This window comes from Mus pahari, chromosome 12 (assembly GCF_900095145.1).
Source record: "Mus pahari chromosome 12, PAHARI_EIJ_v1.1, whole genome shotgun sequence".
NCBI classification, from domain to species: Eukaryota; Metazoa; Chordata; class Mammalia; order Rodentia; family Muridae; genus Mus; species Mus pahari.
The window spans coordinates 30,268,831-30,292,145 of record NC_034601.1 but is presented as its reverse complement, the minus strand read 5'-3'; the positions used below and the strand labels follow the sequence as shown (position 1 = coordinate 30,292,145).

General features: G+C 52.1%; 1 protein-coding gene across 1 annotated transcript in view; it reads right to left on the bottom strand.

Moving 5' to 3' along the window:
- The window catches only part of Adcy5 (adenylate cyclase 5), a 151,105-nt gene that overhangs the window by 14,494 nt on the left and 113,296 nt on the right, over positions 1 to 23,315 (bottom strand). The window contains exons 5-14 of the mRNA XM_021209004.2: positions 22,861 to 22,988; positions 20,943 to 21,101; positions 19,679 to 19,820; positions 17,296 to 17,436; positions 13,207 to 13,229; positions 12,372 to 12,516; positions 11,278 to 11,375; positions 8,084 to 8,171; positions 1,747 to 1,863; positions 1,170 to 1,334 (exon numbers count right to left, since the gene is read on the bottom strand). Of these exons, the coding sequence (XP_021064663.1) occupies positions 1,170 to 1,334; positions 1,747 to 1,863; positions 8,084 to 8,171; positions 11,278 to 11,375; positions 12,372 to 12,516; positions 13,207 to 13,229; positions 17,296 to 17,436; positions 19,679 to 19,820; positions 20,943 to 21,101; positions 22,861 to 22,988 (1,206 nt within the window). The remainder of the gene's footprint in view (positions 1 to 1,169; positions 1,335 to 1,746; positions 1,864 to 8,083; positions 8,172 to 11,277; positions 11,376 to 12,371; positions 12,517 to 13,206; positions 13,230 to 17,295; positions 17,437 to 19,678; positions 19,821 to 20,942; positions 21,102 to 22,860; positions 22,989 to 23,315) is intronic.

Below are 23,315 nucleotides of genomic sequence, written 5' to 3'. Positions count from 1 at the left end.
CTCTGCCCTTGCTGGCCCCTCCCCACCCTCCCCTGACCTGGGGGTGGGACTGGGCTTGGGAAATCGTGGCTTGGGAATGTTCCTGCTGATGGTAGCCAGCCAGGAGGTGAAAGGAGATGTCAGTAGCCTGGCGAGGAAGCTGCTGGAGATGGGCTCCAGGGTGACGGTGGCCTGGAAGGTAAGGCAGGCCACGGCCATAGCTCCAAGCTCAGGCTGACCTGACTCATCCTCTCTAGGCTTCAGTTTCCCCATCAGCAAAGCTTCCAATCATACATGTCCATCCACAGATGCTGATGGAGCTATGCCTGGCACCAGAGGTAACTGCAGGGAACAAAGGCCTCACCCTGAGCTGCAGCTCTGACAGTGATGGCTCTAAAACCTGCAAGTGCTTTCAGGACTCACTCCGCTGGGGGTACACCTGAGCTAGCCCACCTAGCTGATGTGACAATAAGTGTCACTTTTACTCCACTCTTCCTGTGACTATTCACACACGTGACCACAGACATGGCACTGTTCAACCAGCACAGTATGCCCAGACTCCTCTAGGGCACGTGCGAAACAACCTCCTAAAGTCGGAGAGCTCCTGCAATCCAAACACATTGGCTGCAAATCAGGTTTCCCAGGAAAGACCCCCAGAGCCCTGCCCTCTGACCATAGAAGTCTCTCCCCATCTCTGTCCTCTGCTAAGGGAATGGACCAGCTAATCTTAGCGGCCCTCTTCTGTCTCTCATCTCCTGCTGCTAATTCCAGACATTAGCATCTATGCTTTGATTCTTTCCATTCAGCGCCATTATTTCCGAGTTTCCTCCACTCTCACTGTTTCCACAATGTCTCTGCCTCTGGGCTGCAGCCAGATGTTAGGGACTAGAAGCAGGCATCCCAGGGCTTTCAAAAGACAAATGAGGTACTGTAAAGGAGGTCCCTGGTGGCAGATGGGTTCTGGGGCAGCCTAAGGTCACCACCTGTACCTGGTTTAAGTTCTGCCTAATCCCCAGCTATGACGTGAACACCGTCTTTGTAATAAGGAGGCTGCTTGGGTGTGTGCGGGGCTGGGGGAGGGTGTCTCTATGGCTATGGCGCGGCTTGGGGCTGCCCAGAACTGTGAGGAGGGGCAGGAGTGTCTGCCTGCCTCTGCTGCCATCCCCACACCCTGTCCCCATCTCTCAAACCTCTGGGAAGTTGCAGTTGGGCTGGGGGCTGCCACAGAAGCCCTGCTCGTTGCCCAGGCTGTAGTTGAAGGCCGACTCCATCACATGACATGCGTTGACCTGGTTCACCGTGATGTTGTGCTCCTCTGCCAGGCAGCCCACCAGGTTCTTAGAGTTGCACATGAACTAGGGTGGGGAAGAGGGTATTGAGGCTGCTCAGCCCCTATAGGCCAAGCTAGGAAGGCCCATCCCACAGGATGGTGGGTGGTACCAGACCACCCTGTCTCAGGAGCAGCACTGTACAACACAGAAATGAAAGAAGACCGCCTGGAGGGCAAGCTTTGCTCTGGCTACAGGGATGGCACATCTATGCACCTTCTAAAAGCGGGGCCGTTTTATTCTGTGTTGGAGACATCCTGTGCTCCTTCTAGCATGAAAACAAGGAACTAAGAGTCTGTGAGAGATGCTAATGAAAAGCAAATTAGACCCCAGCTTAAGGTGGGACATGAACTTCCAAGGAGATGCTCGTCAGCCACGGGGCCCCACTGGTTTGAACCCACAGAGCTGGGAGTCACTGAGAGGCTATGGAGAGACCCACCATGTTGACAAAAGCCGAGAGGAACACGAGGGTGATGGTGAACACCCCGACCAGGGTGCTGTTCTTCTTGGATCGCACTATCTTCCTAGAGAGTGTCTGCAGGGGAGTGGGGAAGAGCTGGGGCAGGAAGGGAGGAAGAGACAAAGCAGAAGTCAGTTAGAACCCTTCAGACAGCCATGGAGCTCAGAGGACACACCCTGTTCCTGGAACAGCTTCCCAGACTTTCCTGAACCCCTCCAGGACTGTGTGTAGATCCATGCTCATTCCACTGCCCTCAGCTTCAGATCACCAGAGCCTCAGCACTGACGGGGGGGGGGGGGGAGGCTGTCAACAGACACCACCCACAGGTGACTGAGGCAGGATGAAGGATGCTATCCTGACCAGAGAGGAAATGGCAGAAAAGCCTATCGCCTGTGGTGGGAGCCTGGGCCTTAGGGTCCAATCAGGGAGGAGCAGTGGATATTGAGGAGCCATGGGGGTGTTGGGAGGCTCGAGACCCTCCTGAGAAAGGGGTGGGGATTGCAGAGGGGCAGAGGCATGTGGAGCCAGGAGGGAGGGAGGCCTGAAGACGGAACTGGGAAAGCATCTTCTTCAGCATGAAGGCCTCAAGGAGCTGGCATGTGGCTTACCCAGTTCCTCCTATATAGTCCCCAGTAAGCCAAGCCACATGTCTGCTCCATGACCCTCTGTACTCTCAGTAGTTAAATGACAGCCTGCTCAGCCCGCCCTGGCATCATATCAGACACACTTGACTGCTATCCTTGACCACACCCTCCACATTTGTCCTACAACCTAGGCTAACAAAGATGTTGACAAAGTAAAGCCAGTGACCTGGGCTTCTCCAGCTTTACTGCCTGAGCTCCTCCTGGGACAGAGGGTGGGGGCATGGAGGGACATGGGAAAGGAGGCAGGAGGTGGGCGGTTGAGGGGCATGGGAAAGGAAGGAAGACAGGAAGCTCGTTCTCCGGGTTTGTCTGTGCTGTATGACCCTGAGCAAGCCACATTCCTCTCTGAAGGCTGTCTGTCTGTCTGTAGGAACACCTTAATTCTTTTGGTTAAGGAGAGTGGGCAAAGGCCCGTATCCATCCACAGCATCCCACAAGCCCTCAGCATCCCTGGGCATTTCAACAGTGTGCCAGGCCACGAGGTCTATCTGCTACCTAACACTGAGTGCTGACAGTTGACATCAGAAATCACCTACCCCCTACCCCCAAAAAAGAAAAAAAGAAAGAAGAACAGGTAAGTTAGATTTCATCAGTTAAAAGATTTTGTGCGGCCGGGCGTGGTGGCGCACGCCTTTAATCCCAGCACTTGGGAGGCAGAGGCAGGCAGATCTCTGAGTTTGAGGCCAGCCTGGTCTACAAAGTGAGTTCCAGGACAGCCAGGGCTATACAGAGAAACCCTGTCTCTAAAACCAAAANGGCAGAGGCAGGTGGATCTCAAAGACTTTGAGGTTAGCCTGATGTACAAAGTGAATTCTATAACAGCCAGGGCTGTTTCATAGAAAAACCCTGCCTCTAAAACCAAAAAAGGAGGGGTAGGAGACAAAGGAAAAGGAGGAGGAGGAGGAGGAGGAGGAGGAGGTCTACAAAGTGAGTTCCAGGACAGCCAGGGCTATACAGAGAAACCCTGTATCGAAAAACAAAAAAAAAAAAAAAAAAAAAAAAAAATTTGTGCAGAAAATAACTTCAAGAAAGCAAAGCAAGGGCTAACAAAGATAACAGGGTGATCAGAACACTCATAGGTCACTGCAGGAAATGACATCGCTACTGCTGTGGGAATACTGGGATGGTTTCTTGAAAATTAGGTACAAACTATCATATTTGACATTTCCACCACTGGTTTTATACATAAAAGTACCGAAAGCTGGGACTTGAGCAGATGTTTGAACGTCCAGGTTCACAGCTTCATTGCTCATGATAGGGTGAAGATGGAAAGGTACTCAAATGTCCATCAGCAACTAAGTGGTAAGCAAAATGTGCTGTAGCCACAAGACAGAAGGCCATGGGATAGGGGAGCCTTGAACCTACTATGTTAAGTGAAAGAAGCCAGTCTCAAAGGCAACAGACTGTATGAACCCATTCATATGGGATGAGGAGAGCATGCAACCTGTGTGGACTAGTGGTTAGCAGCGGGCTGTGGTGGCAGGGGCACAGGGAGGAAAAGAACATGAGGTTCCTTTAACAACGATGCTGACCTGGCAGTCAGCACACCTGTCACCATGCACACCAATGCTCTAAAGATTAGCAAATTACAAGTTCATCCACCTTTATAAAGGGAAACATTGGGTATGTGACTTGACATCTTCATATAGCTTTCGTTTTCCCAGGTCTTGTTCTGTCTCTTTGGAGCTGTAGAATCCTGGAGACAGTGCTAACTTCTGGGGACAGTGCTAGCTTCTCTGAGCTTCAGTTCCCTTATCAGCGAGTAGGGAATGCTGTCTCACAGAGGCGCCCGGGAGGCTCATTTGAGAATGCTTTGTAAGCCTTTACATGTCGTGGTTTGGATGAGAAGTGTCCCTCAGAGGCTCACACACCTGGTGCCTGGTTGGCACCTCTGTTTGGGAAGGCAGACCAGTGAGGAAGTGTGGGCATGTCTGTTTCTGCTGCCATTGCCACCCCCCCACCTCTCCTGAACCTCAGGGAAGTTGCAGTTAGATTAGGGACTGCTGTAGCCCAAGAATTATCCAGACTACAGTTAGGTTTCTATTGCTTTGATAAACACAATGAAAAGCAACCCGGGAATAAAGGGCTTATTTCATTTTACAGCTACGGTCACCATCAGTCAGGACGGGAACTCACTGAACTAAGGCAGGAACTGAAGCAGAGGCCATGGAGGGATACTGCTTACAGGCTCGCTCTCCATGGCTTCCTCAACCCGCTCTTATACCATCCAGGAGTAGCTAGCTGCCCAGGGCTGGTACTGCCCACAGTGGGCTGGGTACTAATCAAGAAAATGTTTGACAGGCTGGCCTATAGGCCATTCTGATGGAAGTATTTTCTCAGTTGTAGTTCTTCTTCCCTGTGAATGAGCTTGTATGGTGTTGACCAAAAAAACTCAACAAGACTCAGCTGCGTAGCTGAGCGTTCACAGTGGCCTCTGTAGTCTGCTGAGCTATATACCAGGCTCCTGTCAGTAAGAGCTTCTTGGCATCACCAATTCTGGATTCATATTTTTGAGGTTGCCTTCTGCGTGAAGCTACGCTGAAGCGCCACATGGAAGGAAAGCAATTGGAGTGTGGAGAAGGGAGCTGACATCACACAGGCCTGGGTTGCTTCCTAAGACGATAAGGTTACTACAAAGTCTGATGAAGCAGCTGGAGCCGGCACAGAAGGGAAGGGGCTGCACCCAATCATGTGAGTAAGTGTGCTGTCACTGAAGGGGACCAAGATCTGGCTGGCTTATCTCACTCGGGGTTCAAAGAAGGGATTTTGACCTCAGGAAAGTAGCTGGGCCCCCACTGCTTGCCCCTCCCCTGACACACACACACACACACACACACACACACACACACACACACACACACACACACACACNACACACACACACACACACACACACACACACACACACACACACACACACACACACACACTGAGATTCTCTGCATCTGAGGGAGTGGAGAGGGGCCTAGTATGGTTTTCTCCAAAAACAGCAGGAATCCCAAGGGCGGGTAGGAGAACTACATGCTGATTTGCTCTCTGTAATGGGGGCAGCCAAAAGCAGATCTGGGGCTGTGGGGTTCTGAAAGCCGCTGATATCCTGAGAAGTGAGAGCAGACCTCAGGACCAGAACTCAATGGACCTTCCCAAGAAGTCTGGTTGTCTGTGTACAGCAGCAGGTGGATAACAGGAAGATAATGTGACCCAGGGTCAGCCAGAGCCCTTCCCACAGAGACAGGGAATTCTGGCACACAGGGAAGGTGGCCAAGCACTCAATCCCGTCCTTGGGCATCTTTTGGCAAGAAGGACAACAGGTGGCCAACTTAGCGATGGAAGCTGAGCTGTTTGTGGGACATGAGAAAGCCAACGAAATAAAGCAGCTGAACATAGCTGCCTGGCCCTTGTTCACAAGAGCCTATGCCCAGAGTGACCACGGAATTGCCATATCAGAACACTGGGACCTCTCAAAAACTCTGGAAATCAGACGGGGGAAATTGATGCATTCTGGTAAAAGGAGAATGCTTCTCAAGGGGAAAGAGAAGAGCAGAGCTACAGTCCAGTCAGCTGCTGATCAATACCAGACAAGGGGATATGGTAACAGTGTTAGTTCCTCCAGCCAACCTTGCAGGAACTCAGTGATAAGATGGTCCTCATTCAGGGAAGGGCAGTCAATATTCCCTGCTATCTATCTGGTGAAAGGATAGCCCTTTACATCATTTTGTTTGGGGACAGGATCTCACATAGCTCAGGCTAGCCTCAAACACACCATGTAACCGAGAATGGCTGTGAAGTCCTGATTCATTTACTTTCATCTGAGATTACGGGAACACACCACCCTAATTGACCAACTCTCACACACCTTAGTGCCCAGTCCGTTTTTAGTGTGCAAACATAAACGAGGGAGGAAGGAGAATTAAGCAGAAAGAGTTTGTAATGGAATCGTTGACCCCTGTTGGCTTCTGCTTGGCAGAGTGGGGACAAAAGAGGAAAAGATGGCTGACCAGGGAAAGGGAGGCAGCGGGACCAAGGTGAGGACTCCTGTCTACCTGACTTGTGACGGCCAGCCCGGAGCAGCAAGTTCTAGACTTGATGAAATGTGGAGTTTTCTCAACGCAAATGCATAGGAACTGCATTCAACTCCCAACAGCCACATATGGCAGCTTCACCCACAGTAGCTCCAGGGAATCCACTGCCTGCTTCTGGCCTCTGAAGGCACCACATTCACATGCACGGGGGCAGGCCACATTCATTCCAATTTAAAAGGCAAGTCCCCTCCCAAAAAAATAGTCTCTTCGAGATTTAGGAAGAAAGAAACCTTTAAGAGTATTTTAGCTGTGGTGTGCTTTAAAATATTGTTGTGACTTTATTTTTTTTTAAAGACAAGTTATCACTACATAGCTCAGACTAGTCTTGAACTCTGTCCTCTTGCCACAGTCTCCCAGGTGCTAGGATGACAGACCTGTGACAGAAATTCTCAGTATACTGTAATGTTTTTTTATTGTTGTAGCAAAAATACGACATATTTTGCCGTCTTAATGTGGTCTTTATTACAGTCTCATCATTGTGTGACCATTATTGCTACCATTTCCGGAATTCTTTTATCGCTCCAAGAGCACAGAAACACTTCCCATTGAGCAACAACCCCCCCCATTCTGCCACCTCTAATCTACTTTCTGTCTTATGAATTTGTCAGATATTTTCATTTTTGAAATGATACTGTATGTGAATGGGGCCTCCTGGCTTCTCTCACTCAGCACTGTCCCCAGGGCTCATCCACACTGCAGCATGGGACAGGACATAGCTCTTCCATGTGCTCCAACACTAGTGCACCACCGTACGTGCCATACTTATGCCTTGTCGTCTGATGATGGGCGCTGAGTTGCTTTCACCTTTGGTTATTGGGACAATTTGGTGCCTTACTATCATATCCATGGTTGCAGACAGTAAGCTGTCTATTAGGACCAAACAGGCTGAGAGGCCTTGACAACCACACAGCCAAAGCAGGCACTGACTGAACACAGAGCAGGGGGGGTCACAGCCTTGAGGAAGGAGAGCCAGCAGCCACCCTTCAATACAGCGAGACACCCACCACCCTCTCAGGAAGACAGACCCACCTTTACCTCACACACATAATTCCTAAGGTCCCTGACAGATGCTCCAGTAAGACTATTGACTAGGAGGCAACTAAGCAAATGGATTAGTGAAGGGCCCAGAAAGGGGTCAAGTATTTTCTAGAGATAGCCTGGACAGGGACTAAGTCTGCCCAAGAGAAAGCCAAGATAAAACATACAACAGGAAGCCAGGCTCTTTGGTGTCCACCATGTGGCCATTCTAAAACTCTGTGCCTCAATGAAGTCGCAGGTATCTCTTATCTGTGTGCTCTAGACTTGTCTGATCTCAGCCAATGTCCCTTCTCCACACAAATTCTCTACTGAACGCTCACTGACCAATCCTCTGTCCCAGGCTCTGTCCCATCTGACAATGACGCAGCAATGGCAATCTTGTTGCAGAGATTAACAAGGGTTAATGAGGCAGCTATAAGATGAACAGCCTGGGCTCCAGCCGGGCTTGCCTTCAGCACTAGCTGTGGACCAGTACTGTGTGGTGCTCAGGCCTCAGCAACGACCTCAGCCACTGGGAGGAAGCTGTCGGGGAGTCATGCGAGGGGGACTCACCTTCACACAGGCGTAGATCACAGACACAAACACCACCAAGGCCAGCAGCAGGAAACACGACAGGTAGAAACTCAGCATGAACAGGGAGCTGGGGAGGAGGGGAGAGAAAGGGTGAGAAGGAGCCGCATCCTGGTAAGAAGCCACACCCCACTGCATCCCAGGATCCCAGGGCCGTCCAACTGCTCCATCCTTCCCAGTGTTCCCCAAGAAGAGCTCTTGTAGTGAGGCCCATGCAGGACTGTGCTGCCATATAGTCCATTCCTGCTCCTCCCACTCTCAGGCCACCATCATGGGGGACCAGCCACCCACAGGGAGCCAATGGAGCCAGCCAGAGAACCCTGGATCCACAGTTTGCCTCTTAGCTATTCACAGCAGTGCTGCGGGAAGCATGGGAGGGGCGATCTTTAAAAAAAATCACCTGTTAATAACAGGGCTCAAAATGGGCCTGATAAGTGGCCGTTCCCTCAGCAGCAGACAACTCCTCTTTGAGACAGTGTGATGTGTGTACCTAGTCCATCTCCCTTTCCATTGCCAGGGCCCCTTCCCCACTCCTGCTCAGGGTTTGCTCCCTGATTCTTAGGCACTTCAATAAGGCAAGTCTCCCAGTCTTTGTGAGGAGAGAGCAGGGCAGAAAGCCTCAGACGAGCTGCAGGTGCCCTCCTGGGGCCACAGCTCATCCAGATGTAGCACACCCACAAGGCCGTATGGGGTGGGGTGGCCCGGAGATGCCAGGTATTGTTGTCAGGCTATGGGCTAGTGGAGGGGGATACCACCTGCTACCCAGGAGGGCTCAACAGTGCCTCTGCTCCTGGCATCCACAGAAGCAGAGCTCGGCTGACTTCAACAAGAACAAGGGGACAGTTCTTCAGAGGGAAAGAGAGAGCCTGAAAGTGGCTATTAAGGCTTCCCTAGAGGGCATGATTGGAATGACCTGGGTCAACACCCTGACCAACTAGAGCTGTGGCCACAGGCAGGAATGAAGCTGGCATGGCCCCACCCCTAAGCTTTGCTGCCCTGTGGCAAAGGGGGCCTGTGCGGACTGTGTGCAGAATGTGCAGACATTGTCAATCACAATGGGACAAAGTGGGATAGTCATTGACGCACATGGTCGTTACCTATGCCCTGTCAACACAGAAAAACTAGGTCTGAATGGCAGGACCCACAGTCCCACCAGCTCTGAACAACCTCCGAATGGGCTGAGCTGTCCAGCCCGGGTGCAGCCAGCTCCCAGCATCTGGTTTTCACCAGAGGTATTCTGACAGTCAACAGACACACACAGAAAGGCTATCTTCACACGAGTGCCATAACAATCAAAGGTGTTAAGAAGGCAGAAGTCGGGCAAGCAAGATTGCTCAGTGGATCAAGGTGCTTGCCACCAAGCCTGAGCACCCGAGCTCTATCCCTGGGACCCACATAGTAGAAGGGACAGAGCCGACATCTGAAAGCTGTCTTCCAACCTCCACATGCTTTCAGTGGCTTATGCACATGTGTGCACACTCAAGCGCACACACAAAATAAATGTAATAATAATAAAAAAAAAAAGCTTAAAAGAAGGCCAGTGGACAGCATGTGCCCCCTCTGGGTAAGATGCAATGGAACCCTCCCCTCCCCCATGCTGGGGAGCACCACTGACGTCACCTCAATCCAGACGGAAACTGTCAAATACCTGAATGGAAACATTCTACGAACCACCTGGCAGGGTTGCATTAGCCTTGTCAAGTTCACAAGAGACAAGCAAGGCTACAGAACTATCTCCGGCTCCGGAAGGAGAAAGAGATGGATACAGCCAACCGCAGAGTGGGATCCCAGGCAGTGTGGCTCCTGGGACAGGAAAAGGGCACAAGGGGAAACTGAGGAAAGGAGAATTGGCCCAAGGGTCAGTAGGCTGAGCATAGTTACTGTGCGAGCTTGCCTGTGACCGTTGCAACTCCCTGAAGGAGCCTGACAACACTAGAGGAAATGCATAAGAGGCATAAGGGAGACTGTAAAGTCGTTTCAAAGAGGAAGATAAAGTTTGGGAAGGGGGACACCTCAGATCAAGCGTGGCTTTGAAGGCTGAACCACACGGAATGACGGATCCAGAGCAAACCCTGGCTATAAACTAGGAAGGCATCTGGGAATAGGTTTGGAGACTTGGAACGGAGGGGGTACCAGGTGATAGGAGAAGATGCATTGGTTTTGTTTGATATGTAAGATGCTATGCTTAAGGAGGAAGATGTCCTTAGAACAGATGTCTATTGCTTACTGGGGAGAAATGTCCGTAAGAGTTCATTTTTCAAAATCAGAAAAAAAGCAAACGAAAAAGATACTGGAAAATACTAACTACTGTTCTACATTAGGGGTGGGAGTTGACTTCCATGTGCTTGAATTATTTCACAGTAAAGAATTAAAATGTAGCCAGGCATGGTGGCGCACGCTTTTAATCCCAGCACTCAGGAGGCAGAGGCAGGCAGATTTCTGAGTTCGAGGCCAGCCTGGTCTACAAAGTGAGTTCCAGGACAGCCAGGGCTATACAGAGAAACCCTGTCTTGAAAAAAAAAAAAAAAGAAGAAGAAGAAGAAGAAGAATTAAAATGTATACATATAAACACACCCATCATGAACACTCATATGCACACGCATACATAGGACAACACACTTCTCTCCTAGGTGGGACTCCTGTGAATGGCCTTCATTTAAACCTCCTTTCAAACGCTCTCTGCCTGCCTTTCTATAGTCCTTAGTGACATGGTTAATTCTCCCCACAGCTTGGGTAGGCCTCTTTGTGAAAAGCCTTCCTTGAAGCTCCTCCTTTGAAATACTCCCACTAGTAAAAAAAAAACAAAAACAAAAACAAAAACCAACAAAAACCAACAACAACAACAACAAAAAAACCCTTTCTGAGTGTACATATATATGTGTGTGTGTGTATATATTTGATTCTTTGCAAGAGTCAGAGATTACCTGGAAGCCAGAGTGCCAGGTGTTCTGTGTGACTCAGGCAGGTATGACAGGAGGGGAAATGCCCAGTGAGATCTTCACCCAGGCGTAAGCATGCACTCCCCACCCAGAGGCAGGACCTCTGATTTCTAAATCCGAAAACTAAGGAACCAGCCTCCAGGCCCACGCAGACCAGCAGACTTCCTCCTCTGCTCCCATCCCACTCCAGGGGTCCTGCAGCCAGAAGAGGGAACGCGAGCAGGAAAGAATACTTACTGGGGCACAATGGTGATCTGGACAAAGCAGATGAAGAGGAAAACAAGCGAGGCGCAGGCCACATAGGCACCAAATCGGTCATCCACCTGTTTGGAATACTGAGGGGAAACACGCACGGTGAGCTTCACCGGACCTGCCCACAGCCTGTGACACAGTCCAGCCAATTCCACTCACCCATCGTCCGAGACACCCCCCTCCATGACACATGGAGACCGGAGCTGGGCTTACGCAGAGGGCAGCCAGTGTAAAGGCCCCTATGGTGGAGTCTGTGTGACAGTGACTGAGAGTCTTGGGATTGCTAACAAGACGCTTTATGCCAGTTGGCCCACGGTCAACATATTTCATAATGGCCACTGCTGCAGACCATCACCACTCTTGCAGGTCACCGAGTGGTCCCCAGACTGATTTGGTTTCTACTTCCAGGAAGCACTCACTCTCCCTTGGGGAGCGCAGGTGACTTATTCAAAGTCCCAACCCCCTGTCTCACCTCCTCCCAGGACACCATCTAATCACACAAATGCTCACCTTAAAGGGGACACATCCCCTTTGCTAATTAGGCCTGCCTCACCTAAGGTTGGTAGTGGCTGATGGGGGCATAGGAACGCACAGGACAACAGGAGGTGCCTGGTGGCTTTGTCACTTCACTTGATGGCCTGCTGAGCTCTTCAATTACAATCTAAGGTGGGACAAGGAGCTTCCAGGGCCCTTCTAAAGCAGCACCTGGAGGTCCTGATGGGACCCAGGAAACTGGGTGGCTCAAGGATCATAGTAATTATTATGTGCGAGCATTTACAATGCACTCCCTGTGTGGTAGACAGCACTGTATATGTTTGATACAGACAGAATTCAGTTGTTCTTCACCCCGATTCTGAGGTTGATATGCTAACTATCTCCAGATAAGGAAACTATGGCACAGCAATGACAAGATGTATTCCTCCCAACCATGGAAATCTCCCCAGAACTCATCTCCTGGGGTTCTGGTGTGGCATCACAGATTAAGACACTGGCGCTGGAGGAGAAAGGAAGTCACCCTGTGGGCAGCCCCCTACACCCTGCCTTGGTTCTGCCAGGGGCCCTTTCTCCTGATGCCATACCTTCTTCTCTAAGTCGGGCTCCCTGAAGGTCAGGAGGAACTTGCGGACGTGTTCAGATCGCAGTCTGTCGATGCTCCTGGCATCGATGGCCCGACCCAGGAACTCGTCCACTTCATCCTCCGGGTTCGCACTTTCCTGGGCGTTCCTGGAAAGCCGGGGGGGGGGAGAGTTGAGGGGGAGACATAGGCAAGCTGACACCCAGATACACTGTCATGTGGATAGCTCTGCTTGGCCATCTAGACTGACAGACCCCCCAGTGAATTCTAACTTAGGAAGTGGCAGCAGAGACTGAGTCCAGGCCATGTTCTTAAAAACTGCATGTGACCGGAAGGCCCCTGAAGTCCAGAGGACTTTGCTGGCAATGTAGAATATTATTGAAGATGATGCTGTTATTCCAACAGGTAAGCCTCTTTCTTTAGTCTCCACCTGTCTCCTCTTCCTGGAGCAAAGGCTAGGACTGGTGGGTGGGACTCCTCCCACAGGGACTGTGGCTCATCTGCCACTTGAGCCACAAGTAGGACTCTCTTGGGAAATAGGCTTATGGTGCTGAATTTAAAAATCTAATTTCTCAAGGTAGAACCTGTTCTTTGAGCACAGTTTCTGGCACTCGTAAGAACTGGGAAGCACAAGAGGAGGAAGAAGATGTTCTCTCCAGATACTGGGCACATCCAAGCCCTGCTGCCAGTGTGCATGGTCTGCATTTCCCTAAGGGAGCCATGCAGGGAGAGCGCAGCCTCCTGGGCTACTGCTCCAGCCACGGCTGAACATCTGTCACATGAACGAGCCAAGGAGGAAGGAGGAAAAAAAAAAAAAAAACAATGGACACGCTACTCACTTGTCCTTGGGGTCCTCAAAGCCCTAAAAGAGAAGGAGAGAGGGACAGAGGACATGAGACCAGCAAGCAAGGCGCACACACAAGCCTCAGCAGCCACCGAGTCCAGCGCGGTGGCTCTCTGCCGTTGACCACCATGATACACAGACGTACAGCTCCCTCCTCCCTTCCCTTGGTGAACTAGCGGGGGTCCTTCTGATGGGTGGCACAGGCTCTGGGCTGGGTGCCAGGAGCATTGAGCGTCTTCTCTCCGCTGGCACCCTTCATCTCCCCACCGTGACTCCTTATGTTTCTCAGACCTTCCCTCCTTCCTCTTGGTCCTTGGCTTGGAGAGAAATTGCTGAGATGCTCAGAACTTGACACCTGTCCACACTTGCCAACCCATGCACGCACACACTGATCACAAAAAAAACCTCCAGGAAACCAGAAACCTCCTACCCCAAACAGCTCAGTTCTGGTTACCTACATCCACTTATTGGTATCTTGGAACCAATGTGTTCTTGCGAGGCTAGTGCTGACTGGATATAGGAGGGAAGGAGCCCATATGCTACACTTGTCTGAGTACCTTTCTGTGGTTCAAGTCTGCAAGCCCAGGGAGAGGGTTAAACCCTCCCAGACAGATGTCAACCACACAGCCTGCCTTAGAGGTAATCACTAAAGATACAAACTATCAGAGTCTGAGAGCCATAATAGGACTGGGAGTAGAGGGTCCCTGTGATGGGAGGCTGTGAAGGTGACAGGCAGCCCTAGACCTGCAGATAAAATACAAACTGCCAGAGCAGGCACGGAGGAGCACCTCTCAGGGAGCACTAGTTAGCAAATGAGAAATTTGGCAAGCACTGAGTGAGCCAGAAGTCCAAACAGATCCTGACCCATTTCATTCTGAGAACCTGGCTTGGCAGCCCCCAGGAAGGACTTCCTTATGAGCCAGGGCTGGGAGGTGCTGAACAGACATCACAGTCCCATGCCATGGGAGCCTCTAGGGGGTTCCCTGCTGTTACTCTGAGCTGCACCCAGGTGCCTACGCCTAGTCTAGGACGGCCTGCCAATCAGTCAGTTTGTCTGCTCAGACCTGCCAGGTCCTTCTCCTCATCCCCTGAGAATCACCCCACCCTCTCTTTAGACTGTAGGGATCTCCCGATCTCCCAGCTGTGGAAGTGGGTGTCACACAGCTGAGCATCTTGTCTGGGGACAGGCCCACGCCCATGCTCTCCTCATGACCCCTCAATGAGCCCAGCACAGCCAGAGCAGAGACGGGCAGGCAAGCTGTCCACAAGATGCTCCAGGTCACCAAGTCCCATCCCATGAGCCAGCCAAAACTATGCAACTGGGAACAGTGGTACTGTACATATGCAGGCCCATCTCCACAGATCAAAAATACCCCGTTGTGCCTTCCTCCTGGCCTCTGTGGAGGACGCACTTTCTTTCCTGTCCTGGGAAGAGAGCTGAATTGAACCTCAGCACCTGGGGGATGCCATGCCACGTTGGCGTAGACGGTGCAGGATCCACTGAAGGTGGTGTGCATTGACAGCAGGGTAGAAGACATTGTTAGCAATCAAACAGCTCAGCCCCGCCACTAAGAACAGGTCAGGGCTGGACTGTGGCTCAGGGCTGGACACAAACCCATATGGGTTCCATCTCTAGCACTTCCATCCACCAAACATGCACGCATCCATCTACCCACCCACCCACCTGCGCACCTAAACCTCAGTCTAGTGAACTGGACATACTCCTCTCTCCACGCTCATCATACTAAGACAGCACCGCCCCATCTTGCTCGGTCTGCCGGTCCCAGCAGGGCAAAGCTGTGTCCTTGGCTTAATCATACAAGCTCAGTCCACACTCCTCTCCCTGTCAGCCCTTTATTAATATACAACCTTAAAGCCTTGGCAAGGTGTGCACTCAAGCACAGAAGCCCAGCTCAGCACAGCGTTTGGGAAGCCGGGGAAAAGCTCGATAAAGATTCCAACGAACAAAACTGCTGACCACAGGTTAGTACCTTTCTACTTGCTGTTACCGCTTCACTGAATCCAAACCGTCGTCCATCTTCCGTGGGCTCGTTTTGTTTTTGTGTACTTTCCGATGCTGTTTTGTTTTTCTTGTTTTTAACTCACCCATGTGCCAGAACAGGTAAAAGCCCTCTTTTTTGCATCTTCCCCAAAGATTTCTGGGAAGCTTTAATGCCAAAGCCAATAGCTGCCAGGACAGCTGCTGGAACTGTCCCCACCCCCAGTCCAGACTCCCCACGGGACAAGCCGGGCTGGTCAGACAAGGCTTTGATGGCACTGTCCCCAGGGAACACTGTGCCCAGGCAGCATGGGCACCTTGTTCTGCACAATCTTCCTCCCCTGCTGCGTGAAGCAATTAACACCCAGGAGCCTCCCGTGCAGAGCGGCCTCCTCTGAAGACATCCTTTCCCCTCGAAGCCCCTACTGCTAATTCTTCTAGAGCGCCTTGTCTTAACGGTGATGAATGTGCCTGCCTAAGGAGGCCTCACAGCCCAGACTGTAGGAAAGAAGAACATCAGAGACCGTGGCTTCCCACCAGGTGACTTTCCTGCCTGCTGGTTATTACCTTCTTCCTCTATACCTCCCTAAGTCCCTGCTCTTGTTATCTCTTCCTATTCCAGACTCTCCTCCATCCTTCTGTCCTTCCCTCTCCTAGAACACACACACACACACACACACACACACACACGCACACACACACACACAAACACACACATACATGCGCGCACACACACACACGCACGCACACACACAAACACACACACACATACGCGCACACACACATACACACATGCACACACACAAACACACACACACACACACGCACACACATGCACGCACGCACGCACACACCACCACCACCACCACCACTACCACCACTGCTGCTGCCACCACTGCCACCGCCACCGCCACCACCACCACCACCAGCAACAACAACAAACAGACAGACTCCCCAAAGCTTGGTTCATATGGGCTCAGAGTCAGAGTCTATGGGAGATTATTAAAGAGAAGTCAGCACCAGGGAGGGGTGGACACCCGATCGTTGTTTTGTGGAAGCATTTGGAAGCCCGGCAGGTCACACTGGTATGGATCAGGTCTATGGACATCCAGGTCCAAAGCCTTGGATAAGGCCAGGCCTCTCCTGGCTTCTCTTGTAACAACAGTGTACAGGTTTTTAACGGAGGTCTGGACTTCCGCTTTTCTTGCTGTCCCTTCCCCCAGGCCTCTGGCTCTTGCCCGCTTTAGCCCCATGGGTCTGTCTCATCCCCTCCGTTCTATCTATATTTCCTCTGATCTGTACCCTGATCATTATTGCCAGCAGCCTGTCCAGCTTACTCACACTGACCACAACCCTGCCCTTAGCCCTGAGCCTCACTCTCCCTCCTTCCTGACCTGAGCAGTGTCCCCAGGAGTGGGGGCTGAGGTCTGGGCAAAAATGGCAGTATTGCCATTGCCACTTGGCTTCTGGCGATCTCTCTTTGTTCTCTATGAACCAGCACCACATCCTAAATTATATTTGGGGTGAGCTAGGGGTGTGTGTCCCCCCCAAGGAGGCAAGATGCCTTGGGTGGCTATATGACCTACAGCCTGACACTCCTGCTAAAAGGTTGGCATTAGTGGGGGTGGGGTGTGTCTCAGCACAGAAGCAAAGGGGGCCATCACCAGGCACTTGCCAAAAAGCACTAGGATGGTTTCTGAGCAGCTGGAATAAGGAATATGCTTCCAATATTCCTTATTGCTTGAGGAATTCAATAAGGGCTGGAAGGGGCCGGGGAGGGCAGTGCCACCCAGCTCCATGGTGTCTCGGCTGTCAGTACTGAGGCTGCTGGAAGCCCTAGTGGCATGCTGAGTCTGAGCAGCCAAACCAGCAAGCTATGCCAGGAGGAAGTGAAGGGCACTGTTGCTATGTCCTCAAGCTATGGGCTAGTAGGACTCGTGGACCAGAACTGGTCTAGGGTTGGGTGTTTTATATTCCAGCCTAAAGTCAGGGTGACCCGTACTCCCCTCCCTTCTAGATTCCCCCCAAGGCTCAGGGACAGCCTTCCTCCCCAGCCCCAGGAGCATCCTGCCACCAGAAACTCACCATCCTCTTCATCTCTTTGGACACCTGGTTGCCGCCCAGGTGGTTGTAGAAGGGACGCTCGGCTCCCCAGTGAGGCGGATTGTGTCCGATGGAGTTGGTTCTCTGGCGGTTCATCTTGGCGATCATGGCCTTCTCTTCTTTCTGAAGAGCAACAGAGACACCTCCGTGTGTCGACAGAGGAAATGGGAGAACCCCAGTGGGCCATAACCTCACTCCTCTCAGGAACAAGAATCTGGCCAGGCAGGGTGAGAATCGGCTGCCCTGAAACCTGTTCCCCCCAAAGTCTGGGATGCTTGGCACGGATACTTGTAAGAGCTCTCTCATGAGAAAGAAATAGGTGTCGGAGACACCTGTGGCTTGCAAGAAGTGCTCCCTTCAAGTCTGAGCACAAGATTCTATCCTGGAACTTTCCAATCCCAATAGCCTGACCTTCTCCCTCCCCCCCCCCCATTGAAGGATGAGCTCCCTAAGTCCTAACAGATGTGCTAGAATCTGCATCGCGCAGCCTACCCTCCCTCTAACGGGAGGGGGGTATTCCGTGGGAGGGTTGATCTTCCTTTCTGGTCTCCCAGATAGCCAGGCCAGCTTGTACCATGGGTTCCATCCCTGGCAGGTTCTCCTCACTGGAATATGAGGTTCAACACCTATTAGGGCCCTGCTTTTAGCTTCATGAGCGGGTAGAACCTGGGCTGAAGGCATCCAGAGGCTGATGGAGGGAAAAGGGCCCTAGACTCCAGTATTTACTTCTTCTAGGGTCTGTCAGCAGAATAGACCTCTGCTGCTCCAAAAGCAGCTCTCAGTCACCTGCCGTGGAGTTAGGACAAGTCGGGGACAAGCAGGGCGGTAGGTCCGCCGAGACTCAGCCAGCTACCCATGAGCAAACACACCTTAAGCATCTGTCTGCCTTTCTGTTGTTCCAAACGGGCATCAGAGGTAGATGTCTGATGCAGGGTTTGGGGGACACTTAACCTTTTTGAGGTCACACTTCCAGGGACTGGGCTGTCACCCCACTAGTCTGCCTCTCCTTCCTGCCTTTTGTACTAGCTGCCGACTGCAGGACCCAAGACCCAGACGGCTCAAGGCAGGAAGGCAGGATGAAGGCTAGCCACCTATGCCACCGCAGGGACCGGGAGGAGGGATAATGGGAGGACCGGAGAGGACCTCAGTTCATTCATACTCTGGCGGTGAACAAGCATATGTTTAGGAGATTGCCCTAATGTGCGGCTCTCCTCCCACACCCTCGCTGCTGCTGCTGCTGCTGCTGCTGAGTGTCTGATCTGGCAAGAACCCTTTTTAGGTACAGGTCAAGGTGTCCTGTTCCCCCTACCCCCCGCCCCCCATGGATGGGCACTGTCCTCTCTGCCCTGCCTCTCCTTAGAAACCGACTGTCTCCATCCAGGCCTCTCTGGACTGATTTACATAGTTTTGCTTTCGCACTAACTCCTTAAGCAACAGGGAGGTTTTCTCTATCAAAGGACTGGTCACCAGATAAACTCAGTGGGAGGGTACAGCAGGGTGTTCTAATGCGGGGAGAAACAGAAAATGCCCCATATTTGCTTTAGAAATGAAGAACGCAGAACACAACGCTATTAAAAAATAGAACTGAGGCCTGCTAATAATTTAGTTTTATCCTTTGGCAGATGTGGGCTAAGACAAAGGGGAAAGAAGAAAGAAACCAGAAAGTAAAAAGGTTTCAAGGAACAAAGACAAAGGGGCCAGCTAGCCGGCTCAGCCTGTAAAGGGGCTTGCTGCCAAGCCTGACCACTGGGGTTCAGTCCTCAGGGGCTACAGGCTGAAAGGGGAGAACCGACTCCTCCAAGTTGCCCTCTGACCTTCACACACATGCCACGGCACGCACACTCTTCTATACATACATGCACACACAATGCACAGAAAGCATATGTATATATAGTAAATTTTTTAAAAGCAAGCAGACAGTCGATGCAGGCTGAGGCATCAAAAAAATGTATCCACTAGAGGGAGTGAGGAGAAAAAACACAAGAAGCAAGTGAGAACTGACAGCCAACTAGGGAAGAGAGGAGAGAGGAGAGACAACCAACCACCTAGTCAGAGGCAGAGGAAAGATTCCTCAGCTCCCCCCTGCACTGAGGCGTCCTTCCCTGCTCACTGATCTGAGGCCTACCGTGGGTTTCTTCTTCTTCTTCTTCTTTTTTTTTTTTGTCTTCAACTGAAGTGGAATGAAAATATTCCCTCTCCCTGTCAGCTTTGCCCTGCCTCACTCACGCTCAGGTCCTTTCTGAGAGACAGGAGGCAACACTGGGGAACTAATGACTTCCCTCAGGGAACGGAGAGGCGAGCAGGCCACGAAAGGTTCCCATTCCAAAGCCTGGGGCTCCCTGCCCCTCGGGGCCGGCCCACCTACCCGCTTCTGGGTACAGCGCAGGATGAGGAAGGTCTCAATGCTGTGCTCCTTGAGGTAGGCATTGCGCTCGCCACCACAGCCTGGCTCCACCTCATAGTCCCCATTCAGGTAGTTGAGTGTGGCCTTGGTGATGTGGATGCGTCTACAGTGGGGGAAGGGCAGAAGCGTGAGCTGAGAACTGAAGCCCCGCCCTGGTGTCATTCAAACCTCAAGGCCCCAGCTCTGGCTCCAATGGCGGCCCATCTTACATGTGACCGACAGGACACTCCCAGGTCACTTCCAGTGCTAGCCCACAGCACCCAGACCCTCCCATGCCTCACCCAGCATGACTGAGCCTGTGGCAGCCTACCTAAGGAACATGCCTCTGATCTTACAAACCTCCTTTCTTATTTTAAGATGGATTTATTATGTATTCATGCAGGCCAGAAGAGGGCACCAGATTACATTATAGATGGTTGTGAGCCACCACACTGTTGCTGGGAGTTGAACTCAGGATCTTTGGGACAGCAGTCAGTGCTCTTAACCTCTGAGCCACCTCTCCAGCCCCACAAACTCATTCTTGCTCAGAAGCCAGCAACAGTCCCCGCTACTGCAACCTGGGGTCTGAATCCCCAGCCTGACGCCCAGGTCCCTCCTAGCCACTGGCTATCCCTAAAAACCAATCTGAGCTACTCCCATCCACTGTGTCTTCTGACATCTGTGTCTTCCCCACGCCATCCCTGCCCACTGGTCCCTTGGCCTGACCTTTCTGTCCAGGTATCCACTCCCACTTTCAGAGTCCTGTGGGTTACTGGTCTCCCTCCTCTGAAATAGCTTGCTCTCTACCACAGTTCACAAGCCACCAATTTATCACATAGGACCTGGTCAGAGGTTTGGACGGCTGAGACAATATTCAGCTCATACATGAAATGCGGTGATTTGTACTTTCCTGCCTGCCTGCCTGCCTGCCTGCAGTGCTCTGGGTTGAATGCAGGATCTTATGCATATTAGACAAGAATTCGATGGTTAAGCTACACTCACAGCTCCCCCGATTCCCTCCTTGCACACTTGTGTGTGTGTGCATACATGTGGAGACATGCACACACACACACACACACACACACACACACACACATACACAAAATCTCTTAATCCTATCAGCCCCAGTGTGTCTGCCTCCTCTTCCTGCCTCCTCCAGTCCCACATCATGACAGCCTCTTCTGGGAGAGAATGAGTGGGAAGGGAACTTTGGGTCGCTACCTGCATCTCCCCAGCCCCCACTTACCCCGCCTTGCCACCAGCTTCCATGTGGTTGGCCAGAGTGACATCGTTAGACCACACGTCGAATTGCCACTTTCTGAGACCAAGGACACCGCAGTGTACTCTCCCGCTGTGAATCCCCACACGCATGTTCACGTTCACCCCTGTCACCTCCCGGACCAACCTGGGGATGAAGCAGGGGTAAGGCTGGGAGAGGGTCAGGGGCTAGGCATACAGAGTAGGGGTGAGGCTGGAAGGAGGGGCTGGGGTGAAAGGGGAGTTGGGAGGTGCAGGGGTCAAAGATGCATTTCTCTCTGGTCCATCCTAAATAGAGTCTAAACCGGTCAACCTGAAGGGGCCGGGCAGCAGGTATTTGCTTGCAGGTCCAGGTTAACCAGGAAAGTGCAGTTTCTGTCTTGGCCACAAGGTGGCGGGGTGCCGCACACTAAAACCCTCCCAACCCTCATCCCTATCCACTGCCACTGTCAATCTGACTGCTCGGAGAACTGTAAATAGACTGTTGCGCTATCTTGAGCCCATGGGGGAGACGTAGTCACCCTGACCCCTAGTCATACAATGTTCTGGAGGCAAGGTAGACTGGCAAGGTAGACTGGATGGTTTTTCCTGAGGTTGATTGAATGGATAGTGCCACTTCTTTTAGAGAAGGATCTTTACATGGGCTTCAGGTGAGGGTGGGGGTGGGGCTGTAGGAGGACACAGGAGATGAGACTGGCAAAGTGCAGAGAACTCAGGTGCTCTCCGAGCTACAGGACATCGTGGTTCCAGCCACAGTTCCAAGGGCACAAGAGCCCCGGTAGATGGGGTCGGCCCTTTATAATCGCCTATGCTGAGGGAGCAGAAGAGGAAGAGCTCTCTCCCCCTGTATCTGGGGCTCGAGGTCTGCTCAGGGTCTGCAGAAGTCATTCAGGAGTTGGGGAAGGGTCAACAGAGTTTGCACTTTTTAGAAACCACCTTTCCCTGATTCAGCAAGCGGTGAGACTGGTTAAGTCAAACTTGGTCCGGTGGGCGGGCTCACCCTGACTGGGCTCGCCCCTCACTCTGCCTAACTGCGGGGAAAGACTGGGGACGCCTCTCTTGTCCATCCTCACTGGAGCAGACCCTTCCGTCCAGAGATGCCTGAGGACACTCCTTTGAGGACAAGGACAGCTCCTTCTATTGTTTCTCTGTGCTCCGGAGCTAACTGCTTCCTGGCGCTTTTCGATCTCCTCCGTGGGAGCTGCTGAGTCTCAGAGCAGTCAGGCCTGGCTGGCTGTACTTCAGGGCGTGACTGTGGAGCCCAGTCATACAGGAGGACAGTTGGTAGAAGGGACTGTACCAGATAAAGGCCCTAACCACCTTCCTGTCCCGCCGTTCTGACCTCTGACCTTACCATGTTTCACTTTTGTCACCATTCAGACCATTTCTAAAGTACGAAGTAACTGCATACTTTCCCTGATCCAGAGCCCCAGCTGGTAACGCCATTTAGGTTGTGCACACTTTTCAATAATGATGGGCTCCCTCCATGGCCAGGAACAACCAAGCCTGGCCCAGTCTCCTTCTGCTGTTGCTCACAAGGATACATCATCTGCCATTGAATCCCTAGAGAGCTCCTTAGCGCAGAAGTGCCTTACCCTCCCACCTAGGAGTAGGAATGGGGTGTGGGGAGTGGTGGGGTTTTAGAGGACAGCCCACTGGCTCAGGCATGGGTCCCTCCTGCCGGCTCTCCTTCACCTCGAGCCTCCCTTCCTCCTGCCTCCTTCCAGAAAGCTGCCCACCAGGGAAAACCAGGAGCCCCGGAGCAGAGATGAAAGGTGAGGTAGAGAACTGGCCGGCAGCCTAGCTAGGGGCCCCGGGTGCACCCCACTCTTTCCCTCCCTCCATCAGTTCCTATAGACGGTGGTGGCTTGGTTCCCTGGGGATAAAGCCCAGAGGTAAGCACTTACGAGATGGCCTCGATCATGTCCATTCCCATCTCCACGCAGCAGTGGGCGTGGTCAGCTCTGGCTTCAGGCAGCCCGGAGACACAGTAGTAACAATCCCCGAGGATCTTAATCCGTAAACAGTGATTCTCCTGGAAAGCAAATTAGTTTAAAAAACCCAAACTAGTGGGAAAGAGAGTGGGAGGGAAAGAAATGAGAAACAGAGAGTCACTCATCCTTGGAGTAAGCTGCCTGCCGGAGAAGTGGGCACAGCTCTGTTGTCAGGCCAGGGACTGGTCACAGTCAGCCTTAGGAGAGGTGGGACAGGGAGAGCAAAGGCTAGGAGACAGGCACTGTAGCCCTTAAGGAGGCACCACAGCCTAGGAGCTCTTCTCTCCTCTCCTCCCCTCCCCTCCTCTCTGCTCTTCTGTTTTCCCCTCCCTTCCCCTTCCCTCTCTCCTCTCCTCTCCTCCCCTCCC